Raw genomic sequence first — 13,830 nt, 5'->3', positions numbered from 1 at the left:
GGATGATGTCGGACCATCTAATGCGCCTCCAAAAACGACCACTGCTTCAACACCAGGAACGGAAACGACCCATGTTACAACTACACCATCTTCTGACAACCTTTATACAGATACATTCATTTTCGCCTTGTCTAAGATCTGTTCCCGAACATTAATGGCAAGTTTACCCTCAAAGAACGCGATCTTAAAAGAAGTCAGAGACTGTGTCAATACAGACAACGAAGAACGGTGTAGGCAAATCAGTCCGTACATCCACAGGTATGGAAAGAATTGCACCTGAAAAATGGATGTGTATGCGTCGATCGATGACCAGATCGCACTCCAAAATTCAATCAAAGATGCATACATCGAGGCGATTCATGCAGCACATCTTAGTTGGGGGATGACGGACATGGCCGTTCACACATGGTGGCAGTACATGCACAGAGATTTTCTATCCAAGATGGCCAAGTAAAACCCCGGCGTAAACATCGGTAAACATTTAAAGCCTATTACTGCTTCTAGCAAATGGGCGCCACTAAAGCTGTGTAAAGTACCTACTGAAGAATTTCAATTAGATTTTGGTGGAACAATTTATAACGAGAAAGACCAAGCAGTTTATTTTCTTGCATGTATAGATCGTTTTCTCTAAATTCCCAACAGCAGTGTCTGATAGAGCGAATGCACAGAAAGAAAGTTCTAAAGTTCCTTAACGACTAAGTACTATAGCATGGCATTCCACGCGCAATAAGATTAGATCAAACAAAGCGTCAAATTGGTCAGCAAATCAAAGCATTTTGTAGCCACAATAATATAAATTAATTGAAGCTCCAATCCACAATCACAGAGCAATCGGCTTAGTCGAGAGGTCAATACAAACAATCAAAGCTCGTGTAGCTTGTATTAAAACCGCTTGCAAAAATTCAATCATTTATCAACTACGAATATGCCGTCAGGAGACGATTAATACTTCACCCTTTGAAGAGCACATTTTGAACGTAAAGCTAACACTCCCCTTAGTAACCTATCGACTGAAATAAATCCAAATACTTTAACAAATGAACCAAATTGAAATAAATATTCAGACGTTGAAACAGTTAGCTGGGATGAAATAATCCCAGAAGACAAATGGGGAGGACGGCAATAGAAGCGACGTGGAATTTGAGAGGCAAAGGAACACATTGAGCCAAGAAGCAAATAAAAAACGAATAACAAGCGCTCCAAGAAAAGTTTGGATGGGCTATTTGAGGTGTTGGCGCCGAGACCCTCCGTCAAAAAGACTGATGATTAAACATCGATTATCAAGGAGCCTGGAAAAAGAGGTTACCATCTGCAATTAAAATCTGGCGAAAATTGGCACTAAAGCAGAAAAACAGATTGAATTAAAGGACTATGCAGAAAGACAACCTTAGGCCCAACAGGAAAAACAACCGAAGAACCAATAATTAAGCATGCACAAGACGCAAAGAAGAAGATCGAGGATGACAAAAAGATTAAGCATCGACGCATAACTGACGACACAAGCTGAGTTTCTTCAGTGCATTCAAATGTATCTCCTGCCTTCCGAGTACGCATGCCAACGATGCCTAAGAAACTGAATGTACCCCCGCCGCCAATACAACTTTTTCAATCGAAATCTGCAATATCACCGCAAATGACACTGACACAATCCCACCAGTAATTGCGGAGCTAATCATAAAAGAAACTCCACAACGTCCTAAGCGTAAGTCAACTGCAAAATCAATAGCAACTCAACAACCATCACAAAAGCGTCAGAGGACTTCACCTTCAGTCACGGAATGTCCCCCAACTCTATCGTCCAGGAAAGCAGGAAAATCTAATTTAGTTCATTTTCATTTCATTTTATTTCATTTCAAGATCATATCTTAGTGTTCACATTTCATTATATTTGTTTATATAATCTTATGATCCTATGTCTGTGCACGTTGTCTGTTTCCTGTGACATAATTTAGCTTGTTCAGTTCTTTAATTTGTATGATGAGTTGCTGATCAAAGTCTTGTTCCATTTCTAATTTCATTCTTTCGCAAACCAATTCAATTTTAAGTTGAATCTCTTTTCAACTAGTTTCTGCTCATCTAATACGCTCAAACAGTCAAATTTGATATTTAAGTCTCGCTAAGCGAATCAATTAAAAATTTAAACTGGCAATCGCGAAGCGAAAACAACGCAGAAGTTTTCAGTGAATTAAAAAAAATTCAGAAAACTAAATTAAACGTGATTTCGCACCGCGAAAACAACTATCATTTTGGCACCACTAAATTTCGAACTTCGGCCAGCGATTCAACAAAATTCTACAGAACAGACTTTCTCTACGACAATACCAGAATTATTCTCCATAAATCTATGTTTAACAAATAATTAGCTACACTTTTTCTCCATAACTCTCCTTTATATAACCTCTCATTACTATGCAAAGGTATGATTAAACTCAAGCGAGGGCAAACCTGCCCCCGGTGTAAGTAGTTTCCTATGAGAATCTTAAAGCATGCAAAAATACTGATCCCTAGAACGTCACAAGCTCGCCTAAAAGACAGTCAACCGTTGCAAGCCCTGATATAAGCTGTTTTATGCTGTTTTCGAGGACGCCACATGATACTGTGTCGCGGTTTCCCTTAAGCCAAAAAATTGGTCGTTATGTAGCATAAGACCGTCATTGGGATTGAAAATAACAAATTTAACGAACTAAGCTTCTTTAACCTTTATTGTTTACACCGGATACAGAAACACATTTAGGCACTTAAACTTACTTATATCATTTAAACACATACACGACGGAGAACAGACACGATTATTGATTATTTCCTTTTGTGAAAATTCGATGCAAAATTGATGCAACAGGAAAAACAACCTGAAGAACCAATAATTAAGCAGGCACAAGACGCGAAGAAGAAGATCGAGGATGACAAAAAGATTAAGCATCGACGCATAACTGACGACACAAGCTGAGTTTCTTCAGTGCATTCAAATGTATCTCCTGCCTTCCGAGTACGCATGCCAACGATGCCTAAGAAACTGAATGTACCCCCGCCGCCAATACAACTTTTTCAATCGAAATCTGCAATATCACCGCAAATGACACTGACACAATCCCACCAGTAATTGCGGAGCTAATCATAAAAGAAACTCCACAACGTCCTAAGCGTAAGTCAACTGCAAAATCAATAGCAACTCAACAACCATCACAAAAGCGTCAGAGGACTTCACCTTCAGTCACGGAATGTCCCCCAACTCTATCGTCCAGGAAAGCAGGAAAATCTAATTTAGTTCATTTTCATTTCATTTTATTTCATTTCAAGATCATATCTTAGTGTTCACATTTCATTATATTTGTTTATATAATCTTATGATCCTATGTCTGTGCACGTTGTCTGTTTCCTGTGACATAATTTAGCTTGTTCAGTTCTTTAATTTGTATGATGAGTTGCTGATCAAAGTCTTGTTCCATTTCTAATTTCATTCTTTCGCAAACCAATTCAATTTTAAGTTGAATCTCTTTTCAACTAGTTTCTGCTCATCTAATACGCTCAAACAGTCAAATTTGATATTTAAGTCTCGCTAAGCGAATCAATTAAAAATTTAAACTGGCAATCGCGAAGCGAAAACAACGCAGAAGTTTTCAGTGAATTAAAAAAAATTCAGAAAACTAAATTAAACGTGATTTCGCACCGCGAAAACAACTATCATTTTGGCACCACTAAATTTCGAACTTCGGCCAGCGATTCAACAAAATTCTACAGAACAGACTTTCTCTACGACAATACCAGAATTATTCTCCATAAATCTATGTTTAACAAATAATTAGCTACACTTTTTCTCCATAACTCTCCTTTATATAACCTCTCATTACTATGCAAAGGTATGATTAAACTCAAGCGAGGGCAAACCTGCCCCCGGTGTAAGTAGTTTCCTATGAGAATCTTAAAGCATGCAAAAATACTGATCCCTAGAACGTCACAAGCTCGCCTAAAAGACAGTCAACCGTTGCAAGCCCTGATATAAGCTGTTTTATGCTGTTTTCGAGGACGCCACATGATACTGTGTCGCGGTTTCCCTTAAGCCAAAAAATTGGTCGTTATGTAGCATAAGACCGTCATTGGGATTGAAAATAACAAATTTAACGAACTAAGCTTCTTTAACCTTTATTGTTTACACCGGATACAGAAACACATTTAGGCACTTAAACTTACTTATATCATTTAAACACATACACGACGGAGAACAGACACGATTATTGATTATTTCCTTTTGTGAAAATTCGATGCAAAATTGATGCAACAGGAAAAACAACCTGAAGAACCAATAATTAAGCAGGCACAAGACGCGAAGAAGAAGATCGAGGATGACAAAAAGATTAAGCATCGACGCATAACTGACGACACAAGCTGAGTTTCTTCAGTGCATTCAAATGTATCTCCTGCCTTCCGAGTACGCATGCCAACGATGCCTAAGAAACTGAATGTACCCCCGCCGCCAATACAACTTTTTCAATCGAAATCTGCAATATCACCGCAAATGACACTGACACAATCCCACCAGTAATTGCGGAGCTAATCATAAAAGAAACTCCACAACGTCCTAAGCGTAAGTCAACTGCAAAATCAATAGCAACTCAACAACCATCACAAAAGCGTCAGAGGACTTCACCTTCAGTCACGGAATGTCCCCCAACTCTATCGTCCAGGAAAGCAGGAAAATCTAATTTAGTTCATTTTCATTTCATTTTATTTCATTTCAAGATCATATCTTAGTGTTCACATTTCATTATATTTGTTTATATAATCTTATGATCCTATGTCTGTGCACGTTGTCTGTTTCCTGTGACATAATTTAGCTTGTTCAGTTCTTTAATTTGTATGATGAGTTGCTGATCAAAGTGTTGTTCCATTTCTAATTTCATTCTTTCGCAAACCAATTCAATTTTAAGTTGAATCTCTTTTCAACTAGTTTCTGCTCATCTAATACGCTCAAACAGTCAAATTTGATATTTAAGTCTCGCTAAGCGAATCAATTAAAAATTTAAACTGGCAATCGCGAAGCGAAAACAACGCAGAAGTTTTCAGTGAATTAAAAAAATTCAGAAAACTAAATTAAACGTGATTTCGCACCGCGAAAACAACTATCATTTTGGCACCACTAAATTTCGAATTTCGGCCAGCGATTCAACAAAATTCTACAGAACAGACTTTCTCTACGACAATACCAGAATTATTCTCCATAAATCTATGTTTAACAAATAATTAGCTACACTTTTTCTCCATAACTCTCCTTTATCTAACCTCTCAATACTATGCAAAGGTATGATTAAACTCAAGCGAGGGCAAACCTGCCCCCGGTGTAAGTGGTTTCCTATGAGAATCTTAAAGCATGCAAAAATACTGATCCCTAGAACGTCACAAGCTCGCCTAAAAGACAGTCAACCGTTGCAAGCCCTGATATAAGCTGTTTTATGCTGTTTTCGAGGACGCCACATGATACTGTGTCGCGGTTTCCCTTAAGCCAAAAAATTGGTCGTTATGTAGCATAAGACCGTCATTGGGATTGAAAATAACAAATTTAACGAACTAAGCTTCTTTAACCTTTATTGTTTACACCGGATACAGAAACACATTTAGGCACTTAAACTTACTTATATCATTTAAACACATACACGGCGGAGAACAGACACGATTATTGATTATCTCCTTTTGTGATTCGATGCAAAATTGATGCAAATTTTGTTGGCATTTAGGCTTTACTCTTGGTAGCTAACTCTTCAAGAGCATCGACAAAGAAAAAATCAGGGTCTTAGGGTCTCTGTAGCGTAGAAACACAGGTTCGTCAATCAAATTGGAGGCAACGGAGATATGGGCTAATGTCTTTCAATCCAAGCAGTTGTGTTTGTATCTTTAAGCTATTCAGGGGGAACGCAAATGGACAAAAAAACATCAAATTCTTGTACAATTTTAAATTATCGTTGATCGTAGGAGTTACCAAACCCGACGAGTTCATCGAATAATCTCTCGCAGAGTATACACACTCTTCGGGTAAATATGCTGTACTCTGTCTTTGCAAGACTTCACACGACGGTTGAAATACTTCGCATGCTTTTTACAGAATGTGTTAATATCGTCCACATAGCATATATGCGTTGTATCGCAGTAAATTAATGCTCTTCTCGTACATTTAAACGCTTATTCTTGCAAGTTTTCCAACAAATTCCCCTTCCTCTATATCGATATCATAAATAAAATTTAAGCTTTATCGCATTTTCAACAAATACGATGTGATCAATCGATACACTTCTAAAGTTGAGTGAGTAATATCCAGATTAGTGAAAAAAAGCACTAAATAAAATTGCTTCAGTCGTCTCAAGACCTACTGAACCATACAAATGAACAGCCACTGCTCTGAAGAAGCAAAGATAACCTTTGTACATTTCCCCTGTCTATTCGATACGAGACAATTCACATCCGGACGTCTCAGCAACTGCTCAGGAAGAACAGCATCGATACATCCCATTGGTAAGCTCTCGAGAAGAGCACAGAATAGCGTCAAAATTGTAGTCACAGCAAGTCGTCACTTTGTATTGTGCCTCTTGTGCACACATCTCCCCTAGATCCATCTTTTCAACTCATTCTTGAAGAGACATAAATTCGCCTTTTTGAGCAGGTTTAATAAGATTTCTTGAAAAACTGTCGTTCTCATGCGCATAAAACTACCGATACTCGTCTGTGTCATACACATTGCGCAAGACAAATTCAAGAGCCAAATTCACGTTGATAGCGCAATTAAGTTTTTCAAAAACTTTCTTTAACTTCTCGTTGATCTCATTGCGGTCGAGCTTGGACAACTTGAAGTTGAAGACTCGATATCTGCTATTCTTCTTTCTCGTATCCTCAAAAAGTGCTGGCAATCAATAAGTTCCTGCTGTAACTGCTCGTTGTTCTTATCTCGCTCCTCCAATTCTAGGACTACTTTGAACTTTTCACCTGATTTGGTCCCAACTTCTGTCGAAGTTCCGTGCTTTCTCTTATGCCGTTGGAGTGAATAAAAGCCCGGAAATTCTTCCAAGCACACAATACACATAGCAGTAAGCTAAACATCTTTCGGGACATGATGCTTGGCGAGATTATAATTAAAGTCTTCGTTCTTCTATGTATAAAAGTAAGGACATTTGGGACAATATAAAGTCAATTGTCGCAAGACTGCATGTGTCTAGCCATTTGCTTCTTTTAAACCATTTTTTTCACTTTGCGCAGTTCACTGGGAGATTTCTATTAAGAGAAGGCATTGCTTGTTTTAGTCAAAGACGAAATGAGTAAATTTGAGGTAAATTGCGTAGGCACTGAATCTGAAAGTGACAGAAAAATTCATATACTAAGCGATTGTGTTATTTGGAGGAACTCAACGATGACTCATCACTTCCGCATATGTAACTGACGTCGTTTATAGATTTTGAAAGAAGCGACATGATAGAACCTTCTAGAAGGCTGAAATCATGCAATCAGATTACTTTAATTTAAAAAAATTTTCAGTATAAATGTGCAAATTCATTGCTTGGCGTAGAATTCGAGCTTTACCTTTTCCTCTCATAATTGTTACCCTTTACTTCAAATTTTCCCTTCCAACACAGATTATAGCACCAGGGCATTACAACAACTAAAGAAAAACAGTACTTTGAAAATTCTCGATTGTTCCAGTGTTCTGAATAGAGTAAGTCAAAATTGTGTATCTCAAGTAATGATGAAAATTACTGCCTGAGATCAAATTTAGTAGTTTTATTGAACAGAAAATAGCGCATAAATGTGTTTTTATAACAAACAGAAAGAGAAGTTTCCATCTATTATTGAAATTAAGTTTCCGTTGTTCAACTTAGAGTTGTTTTATTGGAACCTTCCACCCCAACGAATTTCAGCTTCAGGAAACAGATTCTCAAAACAAACTATTTCATTTTGTACATTGCTCTTTCTATTTTAATTTTCTTTCATGTAAACAGGGTTACCCTTGAGATTTTGATCATTTGAGAAAAATGTTGATCAAGAACTACTTACAATTGTAGAAAAAAATTTATAAAAGAAAGAGAATCGCTGATACCTATAGAGTTGCTGACGAAATCGATGTTAGTTCTTATTTCTTTTACAATTTCTTGGACATTTTTACTCAAAACAACAGAATCATCCGATTTGGTAATGGATTTGAATATGCAACCTTCTCCATCAAAAAATTCGAGTATGATGACTACATAACGTAACCATTATTTGATTTATCCTCAGAAGTACACATCAACGAGCACGAAAAGCTCTTCTTATTAAGTTCTGTCCCAGAAATTATGGAACAGTACAGAAATCCATCTCAATCAACTTGAATTCCTATTCCTGAAGCATTAACAATTATTTCATCGATACAAAGAGCGCTGTTCTTTCATTATTACAGACAATGCTGACGGAGTGAGAGTACGATTTGGAATACGCTCTCCTAACATTCACATACAAAAGCTCAGTTTCAAGTTTGGAACATTTTCCGAGATCGATTTGAGGATTAACGAAATGGAGAAAATCATCAAAGCTTGACTTTTTGGTAAATTACATCAACTCGTTCCCTCTGAGTTATACATATTTGCTAGACTAGCTGGCTAACAACGCGTGTGATAGATTGTCTTTTTTGTTTATCTTACAACTAATTAATTTCCTTTTTGGATAATAACGTCTTTTTCCCCTAATTATTACAATTTAGGATACTTTGTTCTGATTGGTAAGAGCTGGGTGTAAGTAGAGGTGGAAAAGTTACACAGCAACATTTGCTCTCTTCTCTCAAACGAACATCATCTCTGTTCATCATCTTCAGCTACCTTTGTTTTCAATTCTTCCTCTCCTCACATCGAAAAATGGAACTTGCAGTGCCGAATAACAACTTACTCTATCCAATTTCCTTCACAGAGGACACTTCTCGGATAAGCATAAGAGTCTAATCCAATGGGTTCTGAGAATATGTTGTAACCCTGCCTATTACAGTTTGGCAGATCATAGAGCACCAGAGACAGCAGTTCAAGATGTATCATCAAGGACAGGTTCCAATGACCGGGAATCAGCTCGGAACTCACGCAATGAGTCACGAAGTTGCTGTGATCAGTGGTCATCACTATACTCCTTATGCTCGGTCCGAGTTCTGTCGCAGATACGTGGCTGGGAACATCAAATTTTATTTTCTGTGGGAGGAACAGATTCCCGACGCATGATTCATTAGACCCGAGTCAAGTCAAGTATCGAGCCCAGAGCAGGAAGCCAACCTTCTCCGGATAGTGACCAATGCTGCTACGTAGTATTTAATACACTGTTGACTAGGCTATGGCGGCTTAATCACTGCCGCTATTATTATGCGTACTAAGTGACGGATACTGAAGCTATCCAGGCCGCTCGTCACAGCAGCAACTCTGAAACTAAAATAAGACTAGAAGACGAATAAAAGTAGGCTTAAGGAACGACCTAGAATATGATTTGGAACTAATTATAAACCCCGTGATGACTCATCATAAAGCGCGTACGAGAGGTTGCCGTTAAAGGAAATCAGACCAACCTCAAGCTAGCGCGATTTTAAGCCCCTCTAATTTCACTCAATTTTTGCTCTAAAGCAGCCTCTTCATCAATTCAAGCAGCAATTGTCTCCCGTTCTTCAGTAACCTAACTGAAAGTTATAACATCCAGCCGTCAGATTGATTTAATTATTTGATTAAGATTAGATAACACACCATATTTTTCAAGCAAGGAATACCCTCAAATGGTGCTGTATCATCCACAGTTTTGTCTTAAATAATCTTTACCTAATTATTTTATTCTCAGCATATGACAGATAGGTTTGGCAATTAGAGAGTATATAGTTAGCACTTAAATAAGGTCGCCTTAATATCTTCTTAGAGCTAGTGTGGTAAATGGTAATCGAAAAAAATTTCGACCACATCAGAGGTAAAAAAGGCTGTCCCCAATCATAATCACAAAACAATTGAAGGTTTGAACAGAGAAACTAAAGCATTTATTGAAATCAACGACCAAATCTTTAGTTTTATTAAAAATGAGAACGGTACTCAGCAAGCTTGTCCATTTTTGCTCTATTATTCGAGGTCTTTTATCGAGGTAAAGAACGGCTCTCCTACAATCCATTCTCAACAACTGTCAGATCAAGTCAAATTTAAAAAATAGAGACCTTACATAAAACGGTTTAGATGAATTAGAAAAATATAAATATGCATCTCGACTTCGGCAGTTTTCCCAAAAAACCAAGGCACTCGTGACTGCGATAAAGACGTTGCCAATAACAACAAAAGAAAAATTTTAAAAAAATTAGGAATTGTGATGAAAAAAACAGAAAAAATAAGAATAGCTTTTGAAAGCTCAAAATCGATGACCGCAACTGCAAGAAAAAGCAATTTTCCAATTTTTGTGCAAAGTTGATCCAAGATAGGAATGACCTAGAACTAAAGCTATTAGTTGCCAAATTGATTTCCCGAGTTGAAGAGGAGAGCATGAATGTGATTAGGCTCTACTTTATTGTAAGTAATAAAAAGATATAACCTCTTTACACTTCTTTTTATGAATATAATCAACTTGTGCAAAACTTTTGACGCCTATCCATATTTATGGATTACAGAACAACAATTGACGACATATTCTTATGAAGGAGCATCAGCGGATCGGGTTTTACACATGAGAGCCAAACACCCTTCCTAGTTAGTGGTCAGAAAAACAATAGCACGCCAACCAAGGTTTATGACCCTAATGGGGGCTATAATTTCATGGGCGGGATTTAATTGTAAAGACCCAGCGTTTCTATCGATTTCCACTAAATCCAGAGCTAAGTTTTCTCGTTGACTAACAGACATGTTTTAACACATGTGCTTGTGAGTTATTGTCCTGTTAAACTAAATATCAAAAACAGCAACGATTGAAGTAGTTCACCTTCTCCATGATCAAAATGTGCGACGAAAGGAACATATAAATAGCAATTTCACGAAATCAAAACAAATGTTAGCAATGGTTTTGTCAATGCTAATGATTAAATTATCTCAATGACTTTGAAGTCTCGAGAGGAGCTCGTTCAGTGCGTCCGACAAGTTCTCCTTCTAAATCTCTACAGCACCCAAAAAATTTTGAAACAATTGGCAGCTGGGCAATGAGGATGTCTACCAAATGAATCAGAAGGACTTCTTATTTGCACGGCCAGTTTGCAACGTTCCGGGTGCCCTTTCAACAAAAATGATTAACCTGAAAAGCTCGACCAGGAATCAAGTGAAGCAGACACCATCGTCGCAAACAATCGGCGAGAGATTGTTGGCCCAGCACGATCCTTCCCTGAGCAAGCAACATCCCACAAGTACCCATCCCCGCTTACAGGTCTTGATATCAATCAAAAACTAACCTCTTCCTGTTATCCCGCATCAGAATGCTGTCAAAGATTTTTCTCAGTGTAGTATTGAGTTAAGACGGATTTCAAACCGCTTCATTACATCGAGCGCATACACGTTAATTACTGCGAGTACCAATGGGAACCGAACAAATAATGGTTCCATTTACCTATGTACGCTTCAAGCCCTTTTGGCTAAGATCACATTCTCTTGGCTAATATCGATTGAAAGAAAAACGCGCCTGGTTGAGCTAAATCCATTCCGCTGAGTCGCCGTGGCGTGGTTGTGGACAGATACATTCAATGATTTCGTTTTACATTTATTACCTTACAGCTCAATGTTATTTCTTAATTTCCGATAGCTAGTAAAAGAAATCTTACTCCTGAAAAACGTTTGCAAAGAGCAGGAACTTAAACCCCTGGTGAGACTTGCTTTCTTTCTACAGGATCCCTAACCACTGAGCTAAGACGTCAAGAGGAAATTAAAGAGTTAATCAGACGAATATCATTTCTTGAACCATTACTTAAACTCACTTCTTTGCGTTACGTATATTTCAGTATTAAAGGCATCGCGTTTTCCTCACGACTAGCTTAACTATACCCTTCGTTTAGCAAAATTGATTTCTATGGTACTTGAATGTTTCAAGCTATCAGCTGCTACCTATATCAGATAATTAGTTCACCTCAGGTAGTGTGTCTACCTTCAATTACACTGACAGTAGTATAGTGTGAGCAGATCAGGCCCAATTTTCGGAGCCGACCATTAACCTATTTTCCTAATGGGCTATAAAGTGTAGATTTTACAAAAGAAGATGATCAGAATCCTTAAAAATAATTTAATTGTCAAAAAGCTGAAGTATGTGATAAGAGCTGTCAATGAGATTGATAAAGAATTAAATGGAACAAAAATTGTAAGAGGATAATTGCTTCCCTAGGTTAGTAGGTGTGGGAAGGGAATTGATTACTTTTAGATTAGACGTATTTCCTGCTAAGTAAATTTTATTAAATCGCTTTTGGTTCTTTCTTCCAGTTGCTTACTCTTTACTTACAAAAGAATTAGTAAATTCTAACAAAACCTTGAAATTAACAATTTCCCGAAAATTGAAAAGTTTTTCAGTTTTGCTGATCCAAACTGCTTTTCAATTCACCATTGATTTTAAATCTGATTGTTTTCGAACAGACCTTCGCTTGAGCAGTTGAAATACGACATTGACTCGTTCCTCAATTTCAATTCCTGAGGGGAAAATCGTTTACTTCAGTTCATGTTTCTATTACAGATTCTGTATAGATTTAAGTATTATTATTGTAAAATTTAATTCAAATTTTATCCAGGTGTTCTTATAAACTAAGAAAAAACTTTCTCATAAATCAATAGTTTTTCTTCATTTTCTTTTTTGAGTTTTATTATCTCAAATTTGATATCATTCATTTTCTAATTTTAACGGAATAAATCTATCTCTGGTAGTTTCTTGTTTCGGAAAATCTAAGTTGTTGATTTCTTCATTAAACGTTTCTCAGTAAACACGACTGCAATTATTTTATTTCAAATTTAAACTAAGCAACAAACAAGCTTGTGTTCTTTCCTCTTCCAACTCTTGAACAACTTTGGTTACGTTAGATTATCATATTAGTCCTTTACAAAAGGCTTTAAATGTACTCTTCGGATCAGTAATTACGTGAACTTAGTCAAATTTCTCATCAGCTCCAAGTTCACTTTCATCTCAATTTCAGCAGTGAGCTTTTTTGTGCTAAGTCATACTTTACAAGTAGCAAAAAAAGTTTTTACAATCAGGAATTTGCTAGTGTTTTTTCTTTCTCGAGTTTATTTCATAGGAAAAATCGTATTAGGATTTAATTGAAATCCTTTCAATTACTCCGTAAAAATTTAATTTGTCAGATGGTAGTTTTTATAGGCTCTCGTGAGGATTGTTAATAAAACTAATGTCAAAGAAGAGGTTCATGTGAAAACAAACGAAGTGTTATTTGCTTGTCATCTCTTTTGAATTTATGAATTCTTGAATATAATTTACTCTTCTCAATTTTTGTGTGTAAAATACCGAATGTTTCGTCGTCGGAATTAAATAAGGAACAAAAAATGACAACTATTTGATCTTAAAGGTATTAAAAATAATTCAAATTTCATTAATTTTTGCCTTTGTTGACAGAAATGGCCACTAGATCAGTCCAAGTCAACGAGACAGAACGCATCCACTTTTTCTGTCCCGATTTCAAGGAGGATGTAGCAATCATCAAGGAGAGAAAACTGGAGAGTGCGTGGAAAGTAGAACCAAAGATGGTTTTACAGCGTATTCTAATAACGAATGTTACAGCAAGAATCATAAGCAATTTGTGGTAAAACCAGAATCAGCAGACAGACCTTCACTTGCAGGTATCGTACAAAACACAACTCAGTAGAGCCGTACGAGCTCACTTCTGCTATCATCGGCTCAGTTGCC

General features: G+C 37.0%; 2 protein-coding genes across 3 annotated transcripts in view; both read right to left on the bottom strand.

Moving 5' to 3' along the window:
* The window catches only part of LOC142342508 (uncharacterized), a 35,568-nt gene extending 26,452 nt beyond the window's left edge, over positions 1–9,116 (bottom strand). The window contains exon 1 of the mRNA XM_075393856.1: positions 8,896–9,116. Coding sequence (XP_075249971.1) covers positions 8,896–9,116 — 221 coding nt within the window. The remainder of the gene's footprint in view (positions 1–8,895) is intronic.
* LOC142342559 (AP-3 complex subunit delta-1-like) overlaps positions 1–13,830 on the bottom strand; it is a 365,254-nt gene that overhangs the window by 252,321 nt on the left and 99,103 nt on the right. The gene's annotated exons all lie outside the window — the stretch shown is intronic.

The sequence above is a fragment of the Convolutriloba macropyga genome, chromosome 7 (assembly GCF_964194025.1).
Source record: "Convolutriloba macropyga chromosome 7, txConMacr16.3, whole genome shotgun sequence".
Lineage (NCBI taxonomy): Eukaryota > Metazoa > Xenacoelomorpha > Acoela > Convolutidae > Convolutriloba > Convolutriloba macropyga.
Note: the sequence above shows the minus strand (reverse complement) of the source record. Positions and strands in the feature narration are given on the sequence as shown.